At 46.6% G+C, this 27,667-nt stretch overlaps 1 protein-coding gene across 1 annotated transcript in view; it reads left to right on the top strand.

Annotated features, from left to right (window-relative positions):
• Window positions 1-27,667, top strand: part of LAMB1 (laminin subunit beta 1) — a 69,718-nt gene that overhangs the window by 30,621 nt on the left and 11,430 nt on the right. Inside the window, exons 14-26 of the mRNA XM_023638902.2 lie at window positions 2,868-3,003; window positions 4,304-4,462; window positions 5,353-5,480; window positions 5,697-5,820; window positions 6,249-6,453; window positions 7,075-7,218; window positions 7,447-7,678; window positions 10,410-10,573; window positions 11,624-11,848; window positions 13,066-13,280; window positions 14,038-14,134; window positions 23,759-24,128; window positions 26,831-27,015. Of these exons, the coding sequence (XP_023494670.2) occupies window positions 2,868-3,003; window positions 4,304-4,462; window positions 5,353-5,480; window positions 5,697-5,820; window positions 6,249-6,453; window positions 7,075-7,218; window positions 7,447-7,678; window positions 10,410-10,573; window positions 11,624-11,848; window positions 13,066-13,280; window positions 14,038-14,134; window positions 23,759-24,128; window positions 26,831-27,015 (2,384 nt within the window). The remainder of the gene's footprint in view (window positions 1-2,867; window positions 3,004-4,303; window positions 4,463-5,352; window positions 5,481-5,696; window positions 5,821-6,248; window positions 6,454-7,074; window positions 7,219-7,446; window positions 7,679-10,409; window positions 10,574-11,623; window positions 11,849-13,065; window positions 13,281-14,037; window positions 14,135-23,758; window positions 24,129-26,830; window positions 27,016-27,667) is intronic.

Below are 27,667 nucleotides of genomic sequence, written 5' to 3'. Positions count from 1 at the left end.
GCACACGATTTCTATCTGATGTGACTTTTACTTGAACACAGGAAAGAAGTTACTTGTAATAAATCTTTCGACTCACTATGGAGGAGGTTGGTTTTGAGCCGACCTTTTGAAAGCTGGATGAGATCTGAGAAGTGCTATAGGTGGGCAGGAGAGCCTTCTAGCTGAGAGGAAGAAGACGAGTGAAGGCACAGTGATGGGAATGCAGGTGGCAAGGTCAAGATCCGGACTGATCTTGACCATCGCTGCTCACATTTCTCCATTACCCCTCTTTGCTCTGTCATTCCTGTTCTCCCTTTGCTTGTCAAATCCTCTGCAGCCTCCAGAGCCATCTCCTTCTTGACACCTCCCTGAGGTGAACAGTGTCTTCCTCTGCACCCATCGTACTTGGCTTTGAGCTCTATCTAGGCACTTACTGCGTTTTGATTTGTTATCTTGACCAATTGCTTTATGGTTTATCTCCCCAATCAGATTGCACATTTTTTAGGACAGGAACTGTTTTTCCCCCCATTTTTCTGTCTCCATATCATTTAGCTAGAAATAATGGACTTACCAAGAAGTAAGGATAGATTCAGAAGAAAGCTGACAATGGACTAACACGTGACAGTACTGACACCAGGAAGGACAGCTCCCAGGGCCAATATTTGCTCAGTAAATATTTGTGGAAGAGTGTGAGGAGTGTGGCGCATCTGAAAGCAAAGGGCAGGCACCAGAGAGAGAGGAGTTGTTTTCCGAGGATGGGTTATAGAGGCTGCTGGAAATCAGGCAGAGGCATCGTGACTTGATATAAGTAAAAAGAAACAGTAGTGGGCTTTTGTGAAATGATGGAAGCAGTGCTGCGGGAAGATTCGTCTGGCGGCGGTAGACAGGATGGACTGGGCAGGGGAGAGAAGAGCTCAAGAGGCCAGTTTGCAAGGTTGCTAAAGGCACAGGTGTGAAGTGATGCCGTGCTGGACTAGGACAGTGGCAGTGACGCTGAGAGGAAACTGCTCAGTTGAGGAACATCTTGAAATAAGACTTGGATATCGAGAATAAACAAAAGGGAAGGTCATGTTTCGCTTACAACATGAGAAGAATTTTCCATCTGCTGACAGAAATAGCAGAGCTGAATATAAGAAGTCAGTGAGAGAGGTGACAAGCAGTTTGGGACAAGGTGAATTAGAGATGACAACTGGGCACCCCTTGGGAATATCCTGTTCGTGGCTGGGAATGGACACCCTGAGTACAGCTGAGTAAGTGCTGAGAGCTGTAGGTGTGAGGGCCGTCTACACAGGCAGGCAAAGCCACAAGAAGGAGTTTGCTAAAGGCGTGAATGTTGAGTTGGAGCCGTGCCTATCAATGACAACAGTTCAAGTCTGTGGACACAATGGGGCGTGTGATTGCTGGGGCTCTTGGTCCGTGAGTTCCTTTCACATGATCAGGTTCCCATGAGTCGTTTCTTCTCTGGAATTGCGCTGCAGGTAACAGGCAGCGTGGGGAGTCCGCTCTCTCCCTTTATCCTCACCTTCAGTTGCTTCTTCTCTAATGATGGCATGAGAAGAATCTAGTTGTTCTCTTCTTCGGTGGTCCGTGTTTGGGGCATTTTGTTCCCTCAGTAAACATCTGCTGGGGAGGAAAGAAGGATTTTCTTTTGTCTGTATGATGTAATGTCTGACGCCTGAATTTCTGAAAATGGCTTTTGTTGGTGGACTGTGCCAAAAGAGGGCTAGGTCCTAATTGGAACAAGCTTTTCTTCTCTGGGAATTGGCCCTGAGATGTTAAGAATTCGTCCTCCTTTAGGATAAAAACTATTTCCATGATATACAGGGAGAAGATTTCAGCTGGGCCATGACGGGGCCATTTGGGACGTTCTTAATAAACGTCTGAGTGTTCAGTCTTTCTGTGAGTTGTAACTTGCCTTAGGTACTTGGTTTAAAATAAACTTTTGGATGAAAAAAAAAAAGAAGTCTGGGAATGGGTTTAAAGTAGCAATTCCAAACCACATCTTGACATACTGAAGTGAAACTGGATGCGTGTGATTCCGTTTTACCTTGTACACAAAACCATGATATAAGGAGAAAGGTGTTCCTGGCTGCAGGAACAACATAAGCAAAGGGAAGGGGTCATGAGTCCCCCAGCTCATTGGAGAAACTGTAAGTAGTTAGTATGGCTGGGGAGTCGAGGGGAGAGATGAGGCTGGAACGGCAGGGAAGGGCCAGATCGTGGAAGGCCTGGTGCACCTCCCCAAGGTCATCGTGCCAGGAAGTGGTACCATTAATGCATCTTGGAGAGGTCATTGGGGCAGCTGTGTAGGGGGTGGCAGGTTAGGGTGGGAAGTTGGAAGACTGGCAAGAAGAATTTGGTTCCTGATTGGATATGAAGAAGGAATCTAGAAAACAGCTTCTAGGTTTCTGACCTGGTTGATTCAGTGGGTGGCAGTGTCTTCTCCCCAAGAGAGAACCGGGAACGATGGACTGCTGCCCTTTTGGATCTGGGAGGGAACTCGGGGCTGGCCTTCTGGGAGTTGGGCATTTGGGTCTGAGGCCCAGGAACAGGGTTGCAGTTGGACGTAAGGCAAAAGATAGAAGATATCAAAACAAGACCATTTGTGATATGTACAGAAAATCTCAAGAGGGTGTGGATGGAGTGCAGTGAAGAGAGGGCAAGGGAAATAAACTGAAAGACCAGGCCCTGGAGAGCTTTCAGCTTCCGAGTTTGGGATTAATTCATAGGCGGTATTGTTTCCATGTACTTATTTTCTGAAGGAAATAAGAAAACCCTACCTGAATATTTCACCCCATTTAATGTTTAATGGCGAACGTAGGACTGCATCCAGTGGGTGCATTTATAAATGTGACGAGCGCAGCTGACTCGCTCCACTCCCCTTCCAGCTGCTCCGCGGAGTCCGGCCAGTGCGCATGTCGACCCCACATGATCGGACGTCAGTGCAACGAAGTGGAATCCGGTTACTACTTTACCACCTTGGACCACTACATCTATGAAGCAGAAGAAGCCAACTTCGGGCCTGTGAGTAGGGGGGTGCCAGGCAGGTTGGTAAAGCAGTGTTTGGGGGGCAGTAATGGCATATAGACACATTGTAAAGAGACGGTTTAAGAGGCATTTTGTCAGTGAACACAAAGTAAGATCACATGAGCAGACAGGCGGCCGCGGGCCTTGTTGAGAACCGTCATATTTCAAGCTAAGTCAGTCTATAACTCACAAAGGGACTTTGGATCATTCACTATGAAGACTTTTGGTGTTTTAGTTTTTTCTTCTTCCGTTCTTCCCTCTACTTGTGCACCAAACTTATCATTGCTCTAGTATAATTAATACTCAGAGAGGATACTGTTTCAGTTTTCTATTGCTGTGTAATGAGCCATCCCAATATTTAGTGGCTTAAAATGTATGTCGGGCACTTCAGCTGGGATGGCTGAAACAGCTGGAGGCTGGCTGGGCATCCTTCTCCACGTGCCTCCTCCAAGAGGCTCTCTTGAGCTTCCTCACAGCATGGTGGAGTCAGGGTAGTAAGACTTACGTGGCATCTGGCCTCCAAGAAGGAGGAAACAGAAACCGCCAGGTCCAGGTCTCTCAAAGCCTGAGCTCAGAAGTCCCAGAACATCATTCTCGCTCATTTTGTTGGTCAAAGTCGCAAGGCCGCCTTAGACCAGATTCAAGGGCAGAGTGACATAGTTTCCACCTCTTGATGGGTAAAGCCACACACACCTGTATACAGGGAGTGACGGACTTCATCCTTGGGGCTGATTCCTCACGGGTATTATATACAGTCCTGTGAACAAACTCAAATGCGTGTTTGAGTTCAGCAGCTCAAATGGATCACTTCTCCTGTCCCAGTGACAGTCAGAATTAACTCATCAGTAGTGAACATTCATGATTGTGTCAGCTTCTTCCCTTGTACTTGGACCTTGAGATGAATGCCAGTGAGAAAGACAGACAGAAGTACATCCACTAGATGTTGGACTAGCCTTGTCGAAAATCTGGGAAATACCTTGTCCCTCCTAGGTGCTTATTTATCTCAGCATTTGGGATGTTTTTTCCTTCCTTTGTGCTCATTCCCCTGGTTATATCATGGAAGGTATATCCTAAGGCTTTGAGTCCCATCTCCAAGGTCCCAAGGCCACTTCAATCACAAAATTAAAAAGAAACCAATTTCCTGTTTATATATCAAAAACTTTTTACAGTCTACTGGGAAAATGCGACTGTGAAAAAGAGGTGTAAGGTGTCCACAGTTCTGGAGCTTTGAGTGACTGTTAGATTTCATTGAATTCCATTTCAAGTGAAGCGTAAGTACTGTCGCCCTTGTCCTCAGGGGGTCAGCATCGTGGAGCGGCAGTACGTCCAGGACCGGATTCCTTCCTGGACTGGAGCGGGCTTCGTCCGAGTGCCCGAAGGGGCTTATTTGGAGTTTTTCATTGACAACATACCGTATTCCATGGAGTATGACATCCTAATCCGCTATGAGCCACAGGTAAACGCTCGGTGGACTACTGGCGGTCGGGGAGATATTGGTAGAAAAATCTTTCTTCTAATGGGCACTAGGTTCTCGTGAAATTTAGAGGTTGTGTTGGGATAGAGGAACCCCTCTGATTTCCTATCCACTATGGAAGTGAAAATGCACATTTTTCTTGAATTATCTTGTCAACGTGGAGTAATCTCTTGTTCGGCACTCAACCTTCTGAGAACGGAGGTGGGATGAGAATGTATCAGATCCTCTTCTTGCCCTCCCGGCCTGCACTGCCCGGGGACAGACGCGTGTCCCTAACTGTAGTGAAAGGCCAGAGGTGGGAAGTGTGAGAACAGAGCTAGAAACAGTGCTGGACGATGGAAAGTTCCATACCAGCCAGGCTGGGCCAGGGGCTGCCAGAATGGTTCATGAGGAATCAGATCTGGGCCTTAATACGGAGATGGAATTTTGACACAAAGGGAAGTTAAGGCAGAGTGTGAGCAGAGAGGAGGGGAGTGTCCTGAGAGTCATTCCGCAGAGCTAGGTAAGGGATGTAGCTGGAGATGCTGTTAGGAAAAATGCTGGGATCAGGAAAGGGACTTGGACTCTGTATTGACAGGCAGCTACCAAAGGGTTTTGAGCAGGGGGTAGTCATTACCTGAGCTGTATTTTAAGATCGATTGAAGGGGACATTGGGAGAGCAGCTGGGCAGCTGTTTCAGCATCCAGGTGAGAAGTGATTAGGGCCGGGGCTGGGGTAGTAGCAGGGGAAATGGTAAAGAGGGAAGAGAAAGCAAGCGAGTGTTTCCATTTAAACCTGGCAGATGACGATCGACGGGGAGGGGTCTTCATGAGCAGACAGGCGGCCGCGGGCCAGTGTGCGTGGTCCCTGGGATTGTTTGTTTCCTCTTCTAGCTACCTGACCACTGGGAAAAAGCTGTCATCACGGTGCAGCGGCCTGGAAAGATTCCACCCAGCAGCCGATGTGGGAACACTATTCCCGATGATGACAACCAGGTGGTGTCCTTGTCGCCAGGCTCGAGGTCAGTGACAGTGGTTTGCGGCTCAACAGAACGAATATGCAAATGAAATTTGTTTCTGGGATCTTGCCTTGTGAGTCGTACGTACAGTTAGCATTTCAGAGCCAGGGCCACGCGTGGACTGTTTCCTGCCTGCCTTTGGAAGGACCTACACGGAGCTTTGACTGACTGACTGACTGGATACTTAAAGGTTGCCTTGTTGTTGTTGTTGTGGGTCAGGTATGTCGTCCTTCCCCGCCCCGTCTGCTTCGAGAAGGGTGTGAACTACACCGTGAGGTTAGAGCTGCCCCAGTACACCTCCTCTGATAGCGACGTGGACAGTCCCTACACGCTCATCGACTCGGTGAGTGGAAGGTCGTTTCTGGCACGGGCGGGGGAGGCTGGGGGGAAGTCTCCATCTGCTTCCCGGAGGGCTTGTGGAGGGATAACGTGGAGAGGTCAGGCAGAATCATTCTTTCTTGCCTCCAAGGCCACTCTGCTTATTTATTTTAATAAAACTCCCCCCTCTGGAAAGGATTTTACTGCAGCTGATTCTCTGAAAGTAGCAAGTGCCTTAAAAAATGACATTTCAAAAACCAACTGTGTAAGGTATAGCTAAACTTTTTCTGGCAAGAATATTTTAAGAATGGGAAGGTTTTCATTCTATTGAATGATTCCGATCTTTTCTTTTCAAGAGTCAAGGAAGCATTTGGGGTTTTTGTGTGTTTACTTGCTGTAATGGATGCCACGGACGCCACCGTAAGGACAATTTGCGCTTCTTGTTCTTTATAGCTTGTTCTCATGCCGTTCTGCAAGTCTCTTGACATCTTCACTGTGGGAGGTTCGGGAGATGGGCTGGTCACCAACAGTGCCTGGGAAACCTTTCAGAGATACCGGTGTCTGGAGAACAGCAGAAGCGTTGTGAAGACGCCGATGACTGACGTTTGCAGGAACATCATCTTCAGCATTTCTGCCCTGTTACACCAGACAGGCCTGGGTAGGTGTTAGCACACCTGGCATCTTGGGGCGCCTTGGGAGGCATGCCCCACAGCTCTGTGTCAGGCAGTCAGCAAAAGGAAGTGGTGTCTCAAACTACAGTTTATCTTTAAGAATATGTTAGTGATAGAGCCCCACTGAAATTGCAGTCAATATTCAAGACATAGACCGCAGGTGACTAGGGGAAAGGTCATGAGGATACAGCATTTCCATGGGCGGGGTGGGGGGGGAGTTGGCATGGAATCAGAGGAGCGCCCCATTACTGAAATTTGTTTTTCTCTCCGAAAGGTCAGACCAACCCCCAGAGGTCACTAGGTTTTTGTCTGAGGTCTTGTGATATTTGAGCTGTGAAGGCAAGGGGGGACAACCTTAATGAGCTTCTTCCTAGAAAAACTGCTTTTATCTGCCAACCCTGCCTCCTGTTGCCTCCCTCCCACTTGTCATACGGATGCTACTGTTTGAAGTCGGAATTCTGAATCAGCCGAGGTAGTAAAGAGGAAGGATCGGGGGAGCCCAAGGAAAGGGACGGACCAGTTCAGAGCTGGTGGGACGTGCTATGCGCATTTCTGCGGGGGCAGCAGCTGCTCTGTGTCACAACTTCTGGCCCCTCTTTTCCCTGCAGCTTGTGAGTGCGACCCTCAGGGCTCCTTAAGTTCCGTCTGCGACCCCAACGGAGGCCAGTGCCAGTGCCGGCCGAACGTGGTTGGAAGGACCTGCGACAGATGTGCTCCTGGCACCTTTGGCTTTGGGCCCAGTGGATGCAAACGTAGGTCATTCAGAAAAACTGTAATGTATTCATTCCGATTGTCTGAGAAATACTGCTGTGGGGTCCACAGCTGCAGAAGGCCATGCTTGACTCCGGAAATCCATACCGGGAGCCCCTGCGCATTCTGAACTGGGCATGAGGGTTGTTGATAGAAGGGGTGTGTTTGCACCCCTTCTGTCGGTTTCATGAGTTTCTCAAGGGTGGGTCCTTGGTTGCCTGTTTCTTCAGCTTGTGAGTGCCATCTGCAAGGATCTGTCAACGCTTTCTGCCATCCCGTCACTGGCCAGTGCCACTGTTTCCAGGGGGTGTACACTCGGCAGTGTGACCGGTGCTTACCAGGGTACTGGGGCTTTCCGAGTTGCCAGCCTTGCCAGTGCAACGGCCATGCCGATGACTGTGACACAGTGACGGGGGAATGCGTGAGCTGCCAGGACTACACCACGGGGCATAACTGTGAAAGGTATGTGGACGCTGCCTCTTGAAAATAACAACAAGATCGTTTTTAGCTGAGCAAACAGTATCCTAGACAGACCACTGAATGAATCTCTACCAGGCTCCAGATGGCTCATTCATTTCTGACCACCTGGGTATTTTCTAGGAAATCATCCATTTATCCGGTCCATATTTAGTTCACACCTTTTGTGTGCGCCAGGCATTGTTCTGGTGCTGGGGAGATGGCAGAGAACAAAGCTGACATGAGTCTGCTCTCTTGGAGAATCATCCTAGAGGTTGCCATAGATCTGGACGGAAATCATCTCTCTGTCGCCGCAGATTCTGGCCTAGGATGAGAGTTGTGAAATGTTAATTCCTAATTTGGGTCAAAGTAGAAAGCAAATCCAAATGGGATTAGTCATTTTAAACAGCTTTGTTTTTCTAAACATTTTATGTAGCTCCAGTTTCCAGGAGACCACATGAAATGTGGAAAAGTAGCTCTGTTGTCCTGTTAGCAAACGTTAATTGAATAATTACGACAGATGCAAAGCTCTGTGCTCGATAATAGTAAGAATAGAATCTGCCTCTGACAACATTACAGCCTCGCTCAGTTAGATAAATAGTGCAAATGAGAAACCTGCTTGCTGACTTAGTGTTCCTTACTAATTAAGAAAGACAGACATGCTATTAGAACCTGCTTTGTTTGAAGTACTAGGCTCTACCTTTCGTGTCAATAAATTTTTTCTCTCCTAATATCCCTCCACTCTATATGGGAGTTTTGTTTTAAAAATTTCAGCACGTGCTTCAGCCAGTGCAAAAGTTCCTCATCAAATGAAAGAGAAATTGTTAGTGAAAACTGTATGTGTGATTAACTTCTGGCGTGAAGATGTATATGGGAGCAAATGTGTGGCTCCTTGACTCTCCTTTGAGGAAAAGTTATTCCTTCCAACCACAAAATTGTGTTGTAAAAAGTAACAAGGACACAGTGATACAAGATTGAAAGGAAGAAATTAATATCTTGGTGTCATCTTTTGTTTTCTGCATTAAGTTTTTCATTATTGTTCTTTCAATGGGAGATGGAGAATAAGAGAGAAAGAGACAGATGAGAAAATCAGGTGAAAAAGGGAGAAGAGAGTTGCGTGGGGACACAGGCGAACATGTGGTTGTCCGCAATGCCGATTTGAAATCAGGCACAATGTGCAATGTGCTTGCAAGAACATCCTGTGAGAATGGCTTGGTTGACATTTGAGACTGGTTTGGGATTTTATTTGTAAAGCATTTTGATTTCTTGCAGGAGAGTGAGAAATGGCGTGGGAGGAGGAAGGACTTTCAGCCTTAGTTTGGATGACAAAACTTGATTAAAGATTTGAGAATCTGCTGTCTAGTTTGAGCCAGTTTCTCATCGTTTTGCCTCATTCCAAGATGATCAGAGTTTCAATCCCATAAATTTAAAAAGAAGCTCTAGGCTCAGATTATTCCCAAGGGTGGAAGTGGAGGGGAGGCAGGACATGAACCCTCAGTTACTATCCTGATGTGTTTGGGTTTATTTCACCTAGAAAAGCCTCGTAGAAAACTTGCTCAGAAACCTTTATACAAAATTACTTCATCACTACCAGTTTCCCCGGAACATAACTGGGCAAGATGTTCTTGCATTATGTTTGTGTCTAATTAAGTAGAAGGTTAATATCCTCAGAACAACCTTCCCCTCCCATTTCTTCATCCTACTTCCCGTCCCCCATTAAAAAAAAATATTACCTCTGCCTCAAAAAAAACCCACAAACCATGAAAAACAAACTGAATTGGAAATCCTTAGACCGAGTTTCAGGCCCAGTTCTGCTTCTGACTCGCTTTGTAAACTTGGGTGAGTTAATTCACCTCTCTGAGTATCTGACTTCTGTTAGTAAAGCAACTAGGTTGGTTCAGATGATCTCCAGAGTTCCTTCAAGCTTTTCTGTTGTAGGAAGTAAAAAAGTAACCAATCACCATTCATGCTGACAAGCAGCTTGTCATAGTGAAAGAATTCTTTGCTAAAAGTCAGGAAGCTGAAATCAAATCCTGGCTCGTTACTAACGAGTTGTGTAAGCCTTGCAAATCATGTAACCTCCAAGGATTCCTTATCTGTAAGGAGAGGAGATGGGACCTGTTGGGTTCGCGAGTTGATAAATACATCCCTCGGCCCTCGTTTGAGAGACAGACACAAGAGTCATGCAGCTGGAGAGCATCCTCATCAGCTTTGTTACTGGTAAAGGCTGGGTTGTAGAACATGCCACCGTGGGCTTGCTGACACCTCACCCGTCCCAGAGACAGACAACCACAAGCTCTCTCCCCCACCCCCCACCCCCAGACTCCTTAAGCAAGGAGGGAGCTGACCAGAACGCTCAGGGCAGGCCGGCAGCTGAGGGGACAATAGGGTGCACATGGGGAGATGTACCTCTTCCTCTGGAAAGGAGTGAGTGAGGGTCCGAGTGAGGCCAGGGGTGTCCCCCTAATGCAGTGGCCCTGCAAATGTGATCTCCACACCAGCAGCATCAGTATCACCTGGGACCTGCTAAATCAGAATGGTGGGAGAGCCCAGCAATGGCTCCGGAGAGTTCTGATTGGAGCTGCAGTTTGCAAACCACTGCTCTCGTGGAAAGCCATTCCCTGAGGAATGGGGAGTGAATGTTCCTAAACAGAAATCACAGTTTCTAGGATGTTTTCTTGTGACAGGTTTCTCACAACTGTGGTGCATGACCCTCTCTGTTCTGCGACTGATGTAGGTGCTTGGCTGGTTACTATGGTGATCCCATCATTGGGTCGGGAGATCACTGCCGCCCTTGTCCCTGCCCAGATGGTCCCGACAGCGGACGCCAGTTTGCCAGTAGTTGTTATCAAGATCCTGGTACTTTACAGCTTGAGTGCGTCTGTAATCCTGGATACGTTGGTAAGTAGTGTGCAGACTTTCGAAGGAAAAGATGGATCTTTATGAGTTGAGTTGTTCATGAAGAAAAAAGCTGAAGAGTGAGCCAATTTGGTTTCATTTTTACAATCCTTAATTAAAAGTGAAGGGAATCTGAAATCTAAGGATGCTCTTTTCCTGTTTGGCATGTGGGATAGAGTCAATTCTTGAGCCTCTGTGATCATCATGTTGTAATACAGAGCAGGATAGCAAGCTCATTGAAATCCATATGTGAATCTGATGAACACTTTTCTGTTACTAAGCAGTAGAAAGGTGAATTTGCATTTTGCTTCTCCCTTCCCTTATCCAACTCCTAGCAGAAGAGTCTCAGGGCAGTGAAGTGGCCAAATGGTGGGCAGAAGGAAGAAGAGAGTATCACCTAGGGAGCTAGGGTCCCCTCCCCACATGACTGAATGGGTCAAAGCTCGATCTGTTCCTTAGTGTTTATCATACATTATCTGTCAACGCTCAAGGAGTGTAGCTAGCTGTGAAAGTAAACTCCCTTTTCTTTCATCCTTGATGCCACTGTTTCACATACTAGTTATGCTTATCCATAGCTCAGTAAATATTTGCACGCAGTTTCAGGATTCTTTAGAAAAGGAAATTGGTTATCATTATGGACCCCACTTTGGGTTGCTCACGCAGGAGCTCTGATTTTTCAGTTCGAATAATCCTTGGATTAGGACTTAACATCAAGCCGAGCTTGACGCTGTTGGATCATTATTTAGTTCCTAATCTGCTTCATCCCTGGATAATGAGAAGCTGAAGTCTCACGTGCTAGAACTCGTCCAACTGTCCGTGCCTTGCTGGGGCCTCTGAGCCAGGCTGCAGCTGTGTTACACACAACAAAATGCTTCTTTCCCCTCGCAACTAAAAGCCCATTTTTTTCCCCAAAGGTGTGGTCATCCTGGGGGGTAACGAGAGCAGTGAGGAGCGGGGTGCCACCTGGGTTGGCTCTCTGGGCAGGCGTGTCGGGGGACGAGACCTTTCGGTCAGCAAGCTGAAGGCTTTGTGCTTGGTTTTATTGGACAATAGGCTCCAGATGCGACGACTGTGCCGCAGGCTTCTTTGGCAATCCCTTGGACGTTGGGGGGACGTGTCAGCCTTGTCAGTGTCACCACAACATTGACACGACAGACCCAGAAGCCTGTGACAAGGAGACCGGGAGATGCCTCAAGTGCCTGTATCACACGGAAGGGGAGCACTGCCAGCTCTGCCGATTCGGGTATTATGGAGACGCCCTCCAGCAGGAATGTCGAAGTAAGCCGCAGAATCATTTTGCCACTCATTACAATGATTTCCACTTTCCTCATCATCGGGCGATTTTATTCTTCCACTGTCTCATTTGGCAAAACCCTTGTTCAGATAGGTAAAGTTTCACTTTCAACAAAGAAAGATGAGACCGATCCTTTTTTTTCTTTACGTCCTCATCCTCTGGCAGGACTGAAGTCCCAAGATGTGGCTCAGTGCCTGAGAGAGAGAGAAACAAGGAAAAACTATGTAGCTGTCACCATGATAAATGCCATCCGATAAAGCATATTGATTTTACATTCTGCTCATGCACTAGCTGATTGGCTGGGCCTCATAGATCCTAAATGCCCACTCTGGACTTCCTGCATGTCATTGGTGATAGAGCCTTCCAGATTAAGGAAAAGAAGGAAGTAACATCTTTGAAGTCTCTCTTTCAGAACTCAGTATTTATCTTTTATCAAGGGATCGGCCACACTTCCTGCTGCAGCCCCCAGGCCCCTGTCTTTGTTTATACAAACACTAGCGGAATGTTGAGGACCAGCAGGACTGGATTCCTCAAAGCCTTACCAGCTTAAACAGCTTCTACCTGCTATGTCCCAGTGTTCGTTACTGCTCTTCCCCGCCCACAGTTGGAAATCCTTAGGTCACTCAACCCTCATGGCGTATTTTTTTTTTTTTTAAAGATTTTATTTTTTTTTCCTCCCAAAGCCCCCCGGTACATAGTTGTACATTCTTTGTTGTGGGTCCTTCTAGTTGTGGCACGTGGGACGCCGCCTCAGCGTGGTTTGATGAGCAGTGCCATGTCCGCACCCAGGATTCGAACCAACGAAACACTGGGCCGCCTGCAGCGGAGCGCGCGAACTTAACCACTCAGCCACAGGGCTGGCCCCCCTCATGGCGTATTTTTTATTTCCAATGAAATCCTCAATTTTCAAATGATTCACCAGCGGCTTATTAAAACTGAGTATTTTGAGAATACTGCTAGGCAAAATGGGTCACGTGTGTCTGCCTGGAAAATCTCACAACTGTGTAGAACATTGTAAGAATTTCTGAAGAACGAGTTTGAGATTCTTTTTTCATCACCTCCATTTCTTTCCTCGCTTGTTGGCATTTCCAGGTCGAAATCTGGAGAGGGAAAATGTCACTGTTGGATGTAGCTAACCTTTGCGTTGTCCGTATACTTGTGAATGTGACTAAGTAAATCTGCTCGCACCGTTGTTTTTCAGAGTGTGTCTGCAATTCCCTGGGCACTGTGCAGGAGCACTGTAACAGCTCTGAGTGCCAGTGTGACAAGACCACTGGGCAGTGCTTGTGTCTTCCTAATGTGATCGGGCAGAACTGTGACCGCTGTGCGCCCAACACCTGGCAGCTGGCCAGCGGGACCGGGTGTGACCCGTGCCACTGCGATGCTGCTCATTCCTTCGGGCCATCTTGTAATGAGGTGAGGTGCATGGCTGGGGTGAGGCCGTGGTGGCGTAAGGAAAGATGCCTTTAGGAGTCCAGGCGACAGCTAGCCCATTTGGTGGCTTTGCCCCAATTAGAGAAAGGCACCCCATGGTCGCAGCCTTGCACCAGGGCACACAGCTTTGCAAACACAGCACAGACTGGATGTAAGCCCTCACTCGTCCCCCTTGGCTGGGACTGCCCTCTGTGTACAACCGTGGCAGAGACCCCATATGCTGCCCCCACAGCCTTTCAGGGCAGTGCCCCAGCTGCAGGTGCAGACTTACCCTGGCATGGACAAGGCTGTGCTGTTCTCTTTAATTTCTCTTTAATACCTGGCTGCCGAATCAAACTTCTTTCTTAGTCACACAGTCTGAAAGGAACCAGATAGCCAGGCAGCATTGTAAACAGTGCTGTTTCCTGACACACACTAAGAATGAAATGCTCCCTGCAGCAGGTGAGTCACAGGTGGCCCAGGCTTGTTGGTGATTTGTGAGGATGAGAGGGAGAAACATGTAAATAAAGTGTCACGTGCTCCGGGCCTTTCCAACCCCTGGTGCAGAGGAGCAGTTAGGAGAGGTGGCCTGGGGCCCTCAGCACCCACGATGGAAGGAAGATCCCTTGTCTTGGTCGGGATGGAGAGGGCTTCTCACGCAGCCAGTCAGTCCCACTTTCCCGAAGAGCAGGTGGAAGAGAAAATGCGGACTGGCTTCTGCCGCGCAGCCGCCTGACCGAGGTCTGTTTTCTGGCCGCAGTTCACGGGGCAGTGCCAGTGCATGCCTGGGTTCGGAGGTCGCACCTGCAGCGAGTGCCAGGAGCTCTTCTGGGGAGACCCCAACGTGGAGTGCCGAGGTGAGGTGTTCTCGGTGGGTGTTGATCGAGTGGAGGGAGCAGATGTCTGCAAGAGCTTTTTATAAACCCTAAAGCGCAGCATAAATGTATTTGTCTCTGAAACCTCTATGTTTAGTTACAAAAGAAATTCATGCTCATTGTTTAAAAAAAACTCTAACCAATCTGGCCCTGTAGAAGTGTAGGTAGCAAAAAGTGGACCCACTCACTTCTCCAGGTCCTTTCCCCAAGGGAAATGTGTCTGCACAGACAAATGCACATACGTACCACAAACACACACACGATTGCCTTTGCAAATGCTTTTAACCAAAATGCTTATATTAACCATATATTTCTGCAGTTTATTTTTCCCTCCTCTGAACAGTATTTTGTGGCCAGCCTCCTTGTCAGCTCATGCAGAGTTGTTCTGGCAGGATCGTTTGAGTCCAGTGTATCAAGTATTCTGCGCTGACAGTTAAAGCCCTTGGGGTCTGTGCATGTGAGTGATGTCCCCACCAGTGGGGGCTGCAGGGCGATGTGGGAGAGCCTAGTGCACCACAAAGGAACAGGTGACAAGAGCCCCAAGTCTGTTGAATGTGAGTAGAACCCAGATTCCCACTTAGGCTTATGGTAAAATAGGACTGTGAGGGAGAGCCTGACATTTTCTTAAGAACAAAAACTTCTTAAAATCATGTGAATCATAAGGATTGCTTAATTTTTGCGCTGTTGCAATTTTTTTTTTTTGACCTGCCAGATTATTTTCCAGCTCTTAAAGTGAAAGCATTTGTGGAAAAATTTTTAGTAGACTGTTTCTGTTTTGTCTTCCTACTCTTTCTTGCCTGCTTGGGTTTTCTTCCCTATGTTTCAAGTTGGTCACTATGGATAAATATCTTCTGTAGTTTCTTATTTCCTCTTTGATTTATTTTCTTTGTTGCACATCTGACATTCTAGGTCCCTGTTGGACTTTAAATTAAAAAATGACCTTTTTCTTTTTTGGAAGCAACCGTAGCGAGAAATAATACAGATCTTCAAGTTAGCAGTGCCTTCAGTATCTCCTGTGAAAGGTCAGAAACCTAGGTACTGTGTGTTCCTTCAGTTAAGCCGTCTGTTCTTGAACAGCAGGAAAGCTTCGAGCAGTGACAAGACCAGAACAAATGGCGTGTGCTTTGTTTTTTCGGCTGAGGCTGAGCCAGAAGGGTTTGGACCAACATCTTAGATGAGAGGAAGGTTTGTTCCACAGAAGAGGTGGTGTGGGCCGTGTCGCTAAACAAGTGCTTCTTTATTCATCATTCTTCGGGCAGGCGTTGGTTCTTAGTAGGATCTGGTTTTCTATTACAAGGTCCATGACATTCATTGGACCACTTGCTCCAAGTTGTCTCCTGCAAGTAAAACCCTGCTTGCAGTCTGGTTTCTCCAGGCTCTAACCACTGTTCTGTTAAATTCCTCAATCTTTTGTGAGGCCCCAAAAGCTTGATTTTCTCCAGATAATGGGTCTATCATTGCCTATAGCCGGATTCTATCAGCATGTGTCATTGGCAGAATGGCTCTGGCTGCCAAAGCTTTCTGACCTTTGCTCCGTCTGAGCTTCGTTAGCATGAAAAGCCTGTTCCCCGGAGTCAGAGTCAGTCAGAGGACTGTTCATTTAGGACTCAGAACTTTACCCCTCACCCTTTTCTCTTTTCTTTACACTTTCAGCTTTAAATCTGCCCCAATTGTGGCTTATAGAAACAGTGTCAACTTGTTTAGGTCAAAAGTTAGATCCTGTTTTAGAAACCTTGCAAAGAGTGAAATCCACGGTGTCGATGTTCACCAACTTCTTTGTTCGTTTTATTGAGAAGAAAGGTCAGCTTATTACACAAGAAACTGACAATCGGGAAAACAAACAGGCAATGCACAACAAAAGCTGAGTATTCTGCAAGGAAACGTGGTCTGTATGAGGAGAATGCACAAGAAACCAGACATGCCCAATACCTCTTCCTTTCCGCTCCTCCCTTCAGTATTTCGTTACTGTCTTTAAGATCACCTGAGAACTTGAGTTAATGAAGGAACTGTAGAGACCATCTCCTTTATGGTTTTCACGTGTGCTCAGTGGATCCCAGTGGCTCGAGGGCCACAGGGATGCAGGCAGGTGAAGAGATCCCATAGTGGAGAGCATGGGTTCCGGAGCCGGGCTGTCTGGCTTCACACCAAGCAAATGTACATATTAGGATGAAACCAAGTCCCTGCTTGTCTCCCCCACCCTAGCATACACCCCCTTTCTCAGTTTGGTACCAGTGTTTTCCGTCCTCTTTCTGTGCACTGACATACATACATCATACGTATACATACATAGTTTTAAAAAATATTTACATGAGGAATTTGTTTTTCAAATCTTAATCTCTTTCAGATCTTTCCATATTTGTGACCCTAATATTATGATCTGAGTCTTGACGTCCCTTCAGCTCACACCCAGCAGGCAGAGTTGGTCCAAGCCCTTTGGAGGTATTATAATCTCCATGGAGGATGTGGGCTCAAGAGAATGGACCCCAGGAGATTTTGTCAGGTTCCAGATCCAGGGGTTCCATCCTCTCCTTGCTTTCCTACTAAATTATGTCACCTCTCCAACCTCATCTGTAGGCTTTTATTTTTAATGGGGACCAGAAAGCCCCTTTCCCAGAAGTGTTAATGTCAGGTGGAGTTTGCTCACTTAGTTGCTACCTTTGGCAATTCAAAGTGGCAATTCAAAGTGATAAAATATTGTTGCGTCTTTGGGGATGTTAAGGTCCATAGTGTCTCTCCTTTGTGACCACACTGCCTGAGCTGGAGTGGGGCCATTTGGAAATTTGGGTGGAAGGGGGAGGTGGGGGTGCATTTTTGGGTCATCGCCATGATGGGTGGCCACTATAGGCACTTGGTGTCGGGAGCCAAGGACGCTAAATGTCTTGCAGTTAAGACAGGCTCTCACACAGAGAGTGTGTTGGATCTCAGATGCTTTTGACACCCTGTGGAGGAAGCTCATAATCTCCGAAGCACCCAGAGAGAGTGAGGACTGACTTGATGTTGGGGAAGTCGTTGCCAGCCACAGGGCCTTGTGCATACGGGATGGCAGTAAGAGTGGGACCAGCCTGATCTGATGAGGGCAGGGACAAAAAGGCAGACGCAGGCCAAGTTCAGGGCTCTAGTTGTACTGGAATGTAGTCACAAATGGAAATGGGAGGACAAAAACTTGAAGGGACAAGGTCCGGAGACCAGCAGGGACAAGAGCAGGTGTCATCTGAAATTAGAGGGAACTGTGCGAAAAGAATGTGACCGCTTTTCTCAGATTACATCATGAAGTGCCAGAAGTCTTCAACTGCAGATCTTTCACTGCACATGGTTCATTGGAGGGCACAGATTTAGACTTTCTCATGCCACCTAGTTAACTATACGCTTATAGAAAGACTTAGGTCATAGCTAAGTATTCTGCTTAGGGAAAAAAATGTAGTTATGTAAAAGACAAATGAGTGGAGCCTCAAACTTATAAATTGTTGAATGTTCCTATTGTCCAGGCGGGTTGGGGCCCGTGGCCGATCGTGCCAAGTCTGAACAAGCCCATCTCTGTGCTGGGATGGCGGGAGAATTTCATCCACCCACCACTGAACGTGCCGGAGGAAACCTCAGCTTGCAGCGCTGCGTTGTGCCCCTCCGGAGTCAAAGGTCACATGAGGAATCTCTCTGTTGATTCATAGATAGCGAAGGGAGGGCCTCTGGCTCTTGGAAAAGGCCAGTGTCTCTTAGACCCAGGCAAATTACGAATGTGGGGCATAGGTGAGAGGCTCTGGGTAGTGGCCATTTTCCCATCATGCTTGTTTCTCATTTCAAATTGTTTTTAGTAGAAAAATTAACTACATTCCTTTGCTCAGACATGAAGTTTTAGAATGCTTATATTCTTTTTTCAGACTAGGATTCATTGACAGTTACCCACCTTATTCTTTATTTCCAGTACGACTTGGGAAATCAGATTTAATTTGATTCTTTAGAGACCCACAGTAGTCTTGTTCGTAGAGGGAAGGCAGTCTTGTAGAATCTTATCACGGATTCTGTGCGTCCCCGAAGCAGTGGGCTAGGCTAGAGGTAGGCAAACGACAGCCCATGTGCCAAACCAGCTTCCTGCCCCTGTCGGTGATTGAAGTTTCTCTGGAGCACAGTGTGCCGGTTTGTCTGTGTGTCATCTGGGACTGCCACCATGCCACGGTGCCAGGGCTGAGTGTCGTGACAGAGCCATATGGCCTGCAAAGCCTAAGTATTTATCATCTGGGCCTTTCTGTGAAAAGTTTGCTGACCCCTGGACCAGACAGCCAGCTCACTTCTGCGGGCGAAATCATATTCATTCTCCACCTTTCATTCCCAAACCGAAGTTATGTGACTGAGATCAAAAAACAGGTGGGGCTGGGGGAGGCGGAGGATTTAAAGAAACAGAAAATCACATTTAAGAGATTAAAAAGAATTTACATTTCGCTTGCTTGTGGTAAAATAGAAATGTCTAGGTAAAGCATCAGTCTACCTTTTGGCTTTATAGCAACTCCTGGAGTCCCATGGTACTTTGAGGCAAGGTCCCTGGCAGAAGAAAATAAACCCTGTCACCTGGTTTTAGGATACAGCTCTTCCTCTGTCCCCAAGCAGATGTAAGTTGTATAAGGAAAGGTGGATAAGCAACACAACATGGAGTGATGCCCAGGGGTACCTGGTGGGGGTGGGCACAGCAGGGAAGAGCTGCTAGCTGAGCGGGAGGCCCTGGCAGGCTCCGTGGGCAGATGGGGTACGTAGGGTAACATGGCAGCAGGAGGCAGGACGCAAGGGCTGCAGACCTGCCAACTGTCAGAAGAGGCAAGACCGCTAGGAATGGGAGTCGTTAGACAAGGTTTCATGGAACAGGTTCGCTCTCGTGGTTGTTGACAGAGAATCTGCTGTGTGCTGCACACTTTTAGGGATATTGCATGCATATTCTTGATTTTGTCCTTACAACAGCCAGCCTCTGAGGGTACGTTTAATCTCCACTTCACAGTTGAGAAATCTTAGGCTCAGAGAGGGTGAGTGACTTACCCGAAGACAAATCGCAAGGGAGGGCAGAGCTGGGAACTGAAGCCAGGCTGTACGGCACAGTGTCCCTGCTCTTCCTGCAAGGCCTGGTGAGTCCTCAATGACAGCTGATATTTAGAGAGAGGGAATTATTGTCCTGGCTAAAGGACAAGTAGCAGCAAGGCTATGGGGCGTTGGGGGGGAGATTCTGTTTCACCAGATTATGAAGAGCCTTGAATGCCAAGCCGTTGAGGATGGGCTTTCTGCAGTGGGCAGAGGAGGTCTGAAGGAGCAGAGAGAAGGATAGAAAGCAAGCAGACAAGCTGCCCCTGCTGATAAAGAGGTACCTAGGCTAATGTTTCCCGTTCGGGCATTGACTCGCTTGCGTTTTCCTCTAGGCCTCACTGTCTGTGAAATGGGTGCACTGTTCTTCATTTATCTACCTCTTAGAGATGGTGTTTTAAATGACGAGAAACCTTAGTAAAAATAGAGGAAGCCTCCTGACCACATAACCAAGGGTGTATTTACAGATGCAGGTAGAATTCTTGTGGTTCATTAAAATGCTTACTGTCTCCTTTTAAAAATGCTATTCTTCATCTTCATGATGTATTCATCTTAAAGATCTGGCAACAACTTTTGCTATATACACTCCTCTTCTTTCTAAGGTCAAGTTTCTGATGCTCTGCCGAATAATGCCATTTCTTAAAGTAATGCCGAGCTGCACATCCCTCTGGACTCCTATCCTTTTCCTTAAAAGAAGAGTAAACCCATTGGACCTCATCAGAGAGAGCCTGCACAGTTAGTTTATAATGTTTTAGGTCCCAGTGAATGTGAGAGACGATAGGAGAGTCTCCATAATTTTAGTGTCCATGAAGTTTTAAATTGTCAGGTGAGAACCAACCTTTCTGCTTCAGCTGAAAATACTTTTTTTTTTTTTTTGCTGAGGAATACTGGCCCTGAGCTAACATCCGTGCCCATCTTCCTCTACTTTATATGTGGGATGCCTGCCACAGCATGGCTTGCCAAGCAGTACGTAGGTCCGCACCCAGGATGCGAACCGATGAACCCTGGGCTGCCGAAGCAGAACGTGCGAATTTAACCACTGCACCACTGGGCTGGCCCCTGAAAATTCTCTTGAGGGTCTTTTTAGAAGGTCACAAATGTTGGCCTTCTGGTGCTTGCCTCCCAGGGACCCCATTAGAGAAGCAATTCTGGAAACTCAGTAGGCAGGGAAGGAAGCTCATGTCCACAGGCATTTTAGCAGTTTCCCAGCTTCAGTTTGAAATTAAAACCTGACGCATTTTAGAGGAGTCATTTGGCACCCTTCCAGAGAAAGTTCAGGATCCACTTTTTTCCGATGATCAGACTGCAATCCAGGCATCTGTGAAATGTGACTCTTTGCTTTTCACTTGGAGGAAAGGAATGTTGGTCAGCTCACCTGAACTGGTCCTTGTTGTCTTGAGAGCCGAACCTCTGCCGGCCCTTTGGAATGCTGGTCTGGAAGGGACAGGATCCAGAGATCAGCCAGGACAAGAATAGGTGTCATCCAAACTAGATGGAACTGTGGGAAAAGAATAGGGCTGCTTTTTCTCAAATTACATAATTAATTGCCAAATATGTTTCAATTGCAAATCTGTCAGTTGAAATGGTCTGTTGGAGGACACAGATTCAGACTTTCTGGTGCCGCCTCGTTAACAAAATGCCTATAGAAAGACTTAGGTCATAGCTGAGTATTCTCCTTATGGGGAAAAGAGTAGCTCTGTAAAAGACAAATGAGAAAAGCCTTCATGGAGTGCACTGGCCTTTTGAAATCCTCCAGTTTGGGGCCAGTATTTTCCTCCTCAGAGATGGCCATGACAGAATGAGAGCAAGACATGCCTTTACCAATGAAATAAATGAAAAATTATTAGACTAAAAACAAATTGAACATATGCACACATCCCTTGCCCCAAGCGTGAATCCAGGAATCCAGGAGAAACCTCTTTAGGACTGAACTAAAGTCTTCCATTATCTATGAGAAAGAAAGAATTTTCTAAACAAATTGTACGCATATGCAGCATCTGCCTCAGTACTCCCAAGCCTAAGGGAGACAGAAAGTAGGCACAGGTCTGCTGGGCCACTTGGGCCCCACGTAGGGCTACCCTCAGGGGCCTGCGGGCAGGAGCAGACTGAGGGTCTCATGTATACAGATGGCATCATTAAGGACCTCGGCTGACGTAGGTGCTTAGGTGTGTGCACCAGCCTACCTTGGTGAACTTCCAGAGTTGTGACTCTGCTCCAGCTCCGCACTCTGTCTCACCCCTACACACATACAACATCCACAAGGCAGGCTGGAACAGCTGGGAAGGTAACAAATTGGTACTCCTCAAAATGGGGTCTAGTGACCCTCCACGTCGGCATGCCCTGGCAATTGTTAGATAACAAATACAAATTCTCAGGCCCCGCCCCAGACCTCCTGATTCTGAATCCGGGGGTGGGGGAGTGGGGAAGCAATGTGTGTGCCATGAACCCTCCAGGTGATTCCGATGCATGCCTAAGTCTGAGAGGCTGGGACCTGATGACCCAGGGAACTTAGCTTTCTGGAAAATGATGAAATGGAAATCCATTCCTAGAGTCTGAATGACACAAACCTTCAGATACAGCATCATCTCAGTTCTCATTCTCCTGATCTCAGAAACTGATGAAGGCAGTGGTTTTCCTAAGCCTTTCCCATTAATTCTCTGGGGTGTCACTAGGTATACCTCTAGAAAAAGATTCCATGGTCAGATGAGTTTGGGATACATTGCGTGGACACAGAAAGTGAAAATGATAAAAACATTTGTTGAGTGCTTACTATGGGCTAGCCTCTCCTCTGGGCAGTTTAGAATTAAGTTATTTCATCCTGAAAGTCAATGAGATGGGTATAATCATGACCCCTTTTTACAGATGTGGAAACCATGACTCAGTTTCCTCACTGTCCAGGGTCGCATAGCGGGGGGCTGGGGAAGGCAGGATGCACAACCACACCCCCTGAGCCCAGGGCTTGTGCACTAACCACAACACCACACTCCTCACACTTGCTCCTCGAGGACTTGGAGTGCAGTGGGCCAATGAAGCAATGCAAAGATAGACGCAATCCAAGGCGGGATGTGGGAGGGTCAGGGGAATGGAATAAGCTGCAAACACATCTCTCTGGGTTTGGAGGATAGAGCTGTTGTGAACAGCTTGCAGGACCATCCGTGAAACTGCTTCTGGAAGGTGGTCCGTTAGAAAGTCTTTCAGAGGCAACTCGCAACTATTGATTGACCCAGGATTTTATGATGATATCTGAGAGAGTATGAATCTGCTGTGCTTTGCCACAGTTAAAACTGCATTTTTAGGGGGATTATTTTGTTTTATAGAGGTGTGTAAACATCCCTTGCATGCCCGTACTGAAAACGAGGTTAGAACTTGATTTGGCAAAGACGGTTGAACTCCACTTTGAAAATTAACCCTGTGCTCGGTGCTGAGAATGGAAAGATGGTTTAAGATGTAACCCTGCCCCTGGAGTCCTCAGTCTAGTTAGGGAAATAAGATAATATATTTGGTTTTATTTAAAATTTTTTTATCCCTACCTTTCCCCAGAAGAGATTTAAGGCGAGAGATAAGATGTGTGTACAGGCTTTTAAAAATTTGAATACTATGCAAATACTGTGATGAAATGTCGTGTTGATATAAAAATGAGATCAGGGACTCTAAGCCAGAGTTCAATGGCACAGGCATTGTGATAAGTAACCTCAGCCACGGTCCATTGGCCAAGAAACACCGATTTTACCCTATACCGTTGCTTCTGCCTAAGATGCCAACCCTCTTGGGCCAGTGAGACGTTGGGACTGAATGGCTCCCAAGATCCCTTCTATCACTTCTGACATTTTATGAGCCTTGCTCCTAGTGCTGGGGGTGGTTATCACAATGGCAGACACCCACAGATTAGATTATACTTAGTTGAAAGCCTTTCAACTAGAATCTTAGAATTCCTGTGACTTCTGATTTGGTTTTCTTTTTATCATGTTTATTGTATTTCACGAAGCATTCACCCTTCTGTTTTGTGACCAGGTAGGGTGAGGTATGTTAGTTGCTGCTTGTTAGTGTTGTATCTTAGGCCAGATGCCTCATGTCATCAGGATGTCACCCGAGTTGTCTGTACCGAGAGGATCTACGGGGAAGTCGCAGTAAGAGGGAGGCAGAGGCAGGACAGAGCTGAAGAGCACAGACTCTGGAATTGCAGAGTGCTCAGTTTGAATCCTGGCCTGGCCGTTTCCTTGTTGTAATTCTTGGGGCAGGTCCTATCCCATTGGGCTATTGTGGGTGTTAAATGAGATGGTGCATGTAAACCATTTCTACAATGCCAGGCACAGTAAGTGTTAACTTTTAAAAAAAATTATGTTATTACTATTATTAAGAAGTGGTTAGCAAGGGTTGAGGTAATGCACGTGCTGGAGGGAGCTGCTGCAGCCTCTTCAAGAGCCGACGGTAAACTGTCATTGATGGCTGACACCTGCCCATTGTAACAATGACTGAGGATTCTAAATGCCAAATCTTGTCACTGACGTTTGTGACTTAGATCAGCTGGCATTACTGTTTCCTTTCTAGCCTGTGACTGTGACCCCAGGGGCATTGAGACACCGCAGTGTGACCAGTCCACTGGCCAGTGTATCTGCGTCGAGGGTGTTGAGGGCCCACGCTGTGACAAGTGCACTCGAGGGTACTCGGGGGTCTTCCCCGACTGCGCTCCCTGCCACCAGTGCTTCGCTCTTTGGGACGTGATCATCGCTGAGTTGACCAACAGGACTCAGAAGTTCCTGGAGAGAGCCAAGGCCTTGAAGATCAGTGGTGTGATCGGGCCCTACCGGGAGACGGTGGATTCGGTGGAGAAGAAAGTCAGTGAGATCAGAGACATCCTGGCCCAGAGCCCAGCCGCGGAGCCGCTGAAGAACATTGGGAATCTCTTTGAGGAGGCAGAGTAAGTACTTACTGAGCCAGAGTAACAACTCACAATATTGCTTCAGCTTTATGAATAAACAGCAGAGACATCCTGACCTCGTGCTTCCCTCGGAAGGGACGGTTACTCCTGTGAGTGAACAGATGCTGGGCCGTTCATTTCCCGGCAGTCTCCTCTGGGCAGTGGGTGAGTGAACGGGGGCACGTCACTGGGGACCAGAACTGTGAAGGCTGCCGCATAGGGTGTGTGCATGTTATGTTCAGCACTTTGCAGTAGGGCTCCAGCAGTAGAATGGCAAGGACACTGCATTCGGAGACAAGGATCCATAATGAGTCACAGCTGGGTTACTTGCTAGGCTTGCAAACTTGAATGACTCCCTTCTTCCTGAGCCTGTCTTTTCTCCCCTCTGGGAGAGGGGAAGGTAATATTTGCCTTTACCTTACAGAATAACAAAAGGATTGATCTCTGAAATGCTGATGTAATTGCAAAAACCATTGGAAATGTACATTGTCATTATCTGTTTTGCTGCTACCAGGGAAATTCCATTACCACGAATAAGATTCCTCTTTCCACGTTGTTTCCGCTGCCCCGCAGTTGGTCCAGTGGAGCGGTGCTTCATTCATTTAATTCTAACAAACTCCATGATGAAGAACCCTCCTCTTAGCCCTTCTCCTCCAAGTAATCATCTCTCTGCTTGCATAGTGTTGTTTGCCAGTGAAAGCGGACAGACTTGACCTGGGTGATGCCCAGCTTCTCAGGGATTATTTTTCTACCGTTTCTCCTAGCCTTCTCTGTCCTGCTCTCAAACATTCCAAATACCTTTGCCAAAAAGGACCCCAGAAAGCAGCACAATAAGATCTTGGCTGGAGGGCAAAACAGGAACGGGTATGAAGCATTTGTTTCCCCAAATGCTGTGGCCTTTTGATTGCAGACACGCCATGTGGCGTGAGCGGGGGCCTGTTCAACAGTTGATCCCTGCACAGTGAGGTGACCTGACCTTATGACCGAACTTCAGCAACATGTTTCGTATGACAGGACTTTAATCAGCATCTCTAAGAAAGCCATATGGACTTTTCATCTCAACGCGATGTCTGAGAAGCTGGAAGGGAACAGCTGACGTCAGCTCGAGTACTTTGTGGAAGGTTCTTCCTAGACCTTCTAGATTTAAAGGAACTGGTCCTTTGATTTCTAGCCTCAGGTTTTGTGCCCAAGACCATGTGGTTGACTAGGGTGTTAAAAAATGTCTGATGTGGGGCCATAATGCATTTAATGAGGAATTTTACCTCATTAAAAAGACTGGTGCAGCTTAGCCTCCTACTACGCAGCGGTAACGAGTTTTGGAAGGCTGCAGTCTGAGCGCAAGCCCTTGGCCTTGGTCTCATGCACCTAAGGGTAAACAAAAAACCCGGTGTCCTTTGAGAGCCCGCCAGAAAGGAGATTACATTCCTGAAACAGCTGTTTCTACTCTCACTGTTCATTTAACTAGATAGATTGTAATCATCGCAGGAAAACCAGTTTAATATTTTTTCAACAGAGTATCCAAGGATGCATGTTTTAGGATCCAGAGAGTCATTATTTAAAAATATATAATGTCAGATTTGATTGTTTTTTAAAAAATTCTATGAGACCTGAGAAGAAATGAAAGCCTTCTGTGGATCAACAGATTAATACAAGCAAAGCATTAGAAGAAAGAAACTATGTTCTAATGGCCTCAGGAAAAAAGTCACTGGGTTTATGAAATGTAATTTAACCTACAAATCCTTTTACGTACTTTTTCTTTGAGTTGGGTCGTGGTATTATCTCAGCCTCAAATATTATTTTTCTGGTGGCCCCCAACCTTTCCACATCTCTACATTGTCCCAGTTTTTATACTCACTGTTATATCCTTGAGAAGAAAATTATATTCCATTAGGTGACCCAGTAATACCAAGAGCTAAGGTCTCCTCAAATATTACTTTCTTTGTGATAAACACACATGCACGCTGTCTATACAAGTAATATACAAATTGATGCCTCACGTACAGCTTTGGAGGCAGGAAAAATACAGAACAAAATGCAGTTGCGTTTAGATTCCAAATGAAATATGTGAAAGCTAAAGGTTTATCAGATTCCATTCCCAGGAGGTGCTACCTTCTTTCTGATGAAAAATAAACGGGTTGCTTGTTGGTAGGAGGAGGAGCTCCTTTGATGGGACCTTGCTTAAAGGGGGAGTGTGTGGAAAGCCCTCTTGTCTACCTGGTGGCCGTGGGGCTTCCTTTCTGCATGTCCTATCTTGAAGGAGATCCCTGCTGTTCAGATAAGAGCATTTTGGGTGGATGGCTGGGAGGCATAATTCTACACTGGAGTCACTTCTGTCTTTTGAGTGAGTGGCACTGTACGGGCTTGAAACTGCTTAGTATGGAGTTGGAACCCCGCGGTCTGGACCTGCGCTCCTATTACTGTGGATTCGGAATCCCTCAAATGGTCCATCTGCCACACCACAGCTGAGTGGTGCTTCTGTGTTTTTCTTCAAACTCTTTGAAGAAAGAAAAATTGTTAGATTTAATAGTCTCTTAATGATAAGGAGAATAAAACCAGTACCTGGAGATAAATTGTTAGCAATTACTGAATTGGTTTGAAATTACAGAGAAATGGATCCAGTATTAGTAGAAAAGATAAAAATGAGACTTCAAAATTCCCCTTTGTTTTATTTTACTTAGGGAAACCTACCCTTCTCTTTACAGGAAACTAACCAAAGATGTTACGGAAAAGATGGCTCAAGCAGAAGTGACATTAGCTGACACAGCTTCACAAAGCAACAGCACAGCCAAAGAACTAGACGCTCTACAGACAGAAGCAGAGAGTCTAGACAACACAGTGAAGGAGCTTGCTGAACAACTGGAATTTATCAAAAACTCAGATATTCGGGGTGAGCATGTTTTGTGCAAATACTCAGTCCTGGATAGTGGATTTAACCATCTGTCTAGCCTGTTAGTGCAGCACTTTCAGAAAAAGTGAAGTGTTTTCTGATCAGTTTAAAGCTTTTTCTCATTGAGTCTCTGGCACAAATGAGGATTAAAGTCCCCGTTTGACAAATGTGGTTGCTGGGGCGCAGAGAGACTAGGAGACACAGCAGAGGTCCCCTGGAGCCAGCAGCAGTCATTGCATTAGAATGGCATCTGTTTCCTGATTCTTCCTGTTAGTGGTTTAACCTCCTTGGCTTTCCTTGGAAAGGGGCTCTTTTGAATAGTTAAGAAATTAAGTTGATATTTCTGAAAATCCTTTTATATTCAAGAATGTTGCTTGGTCAGGAACTAATTTTGCAGATCCTTCATTTATGGATATAATAGGCCATATATAGGACCCTCCCCCAAAAAAGCAAAAGAAAGTAGAAATATGTCAGATCACACTATATCCATCCTCTTTTATGCATGATCAACTTATTTTTTTGGCTGGGTCCTTAAAGCCAAAACATCTCATACTATTTTATGTATTTAATACCAGCCACTGGAGTGGATCTGAATAGTTAAATGACTGAGAAAAGGGAAAATCACCTGGACAGGCCATCTATGGGCTGCCTG

The sequence above is a fragment of the Equus caballus genome, chromosome 4 (genome assembly GCF_041296265.1).
Source record: "Equus caballus isolate H_3958 breed thoroughbred chromosome 4, TB-T2T, whole genome shotgun sequence".
Taxonomy (NCBI): domain Eukaryota; kingdom Metazoa; phylum Chordata; class Mammalia; order Perissodactyla; family Equidae; genus Equus; species Equus caballus.
The sequence above is the reverse complement of the archived record's forward strand: the minus strand, read 5'-3'. Positions and strand labels throughout refer to the sequence as shown.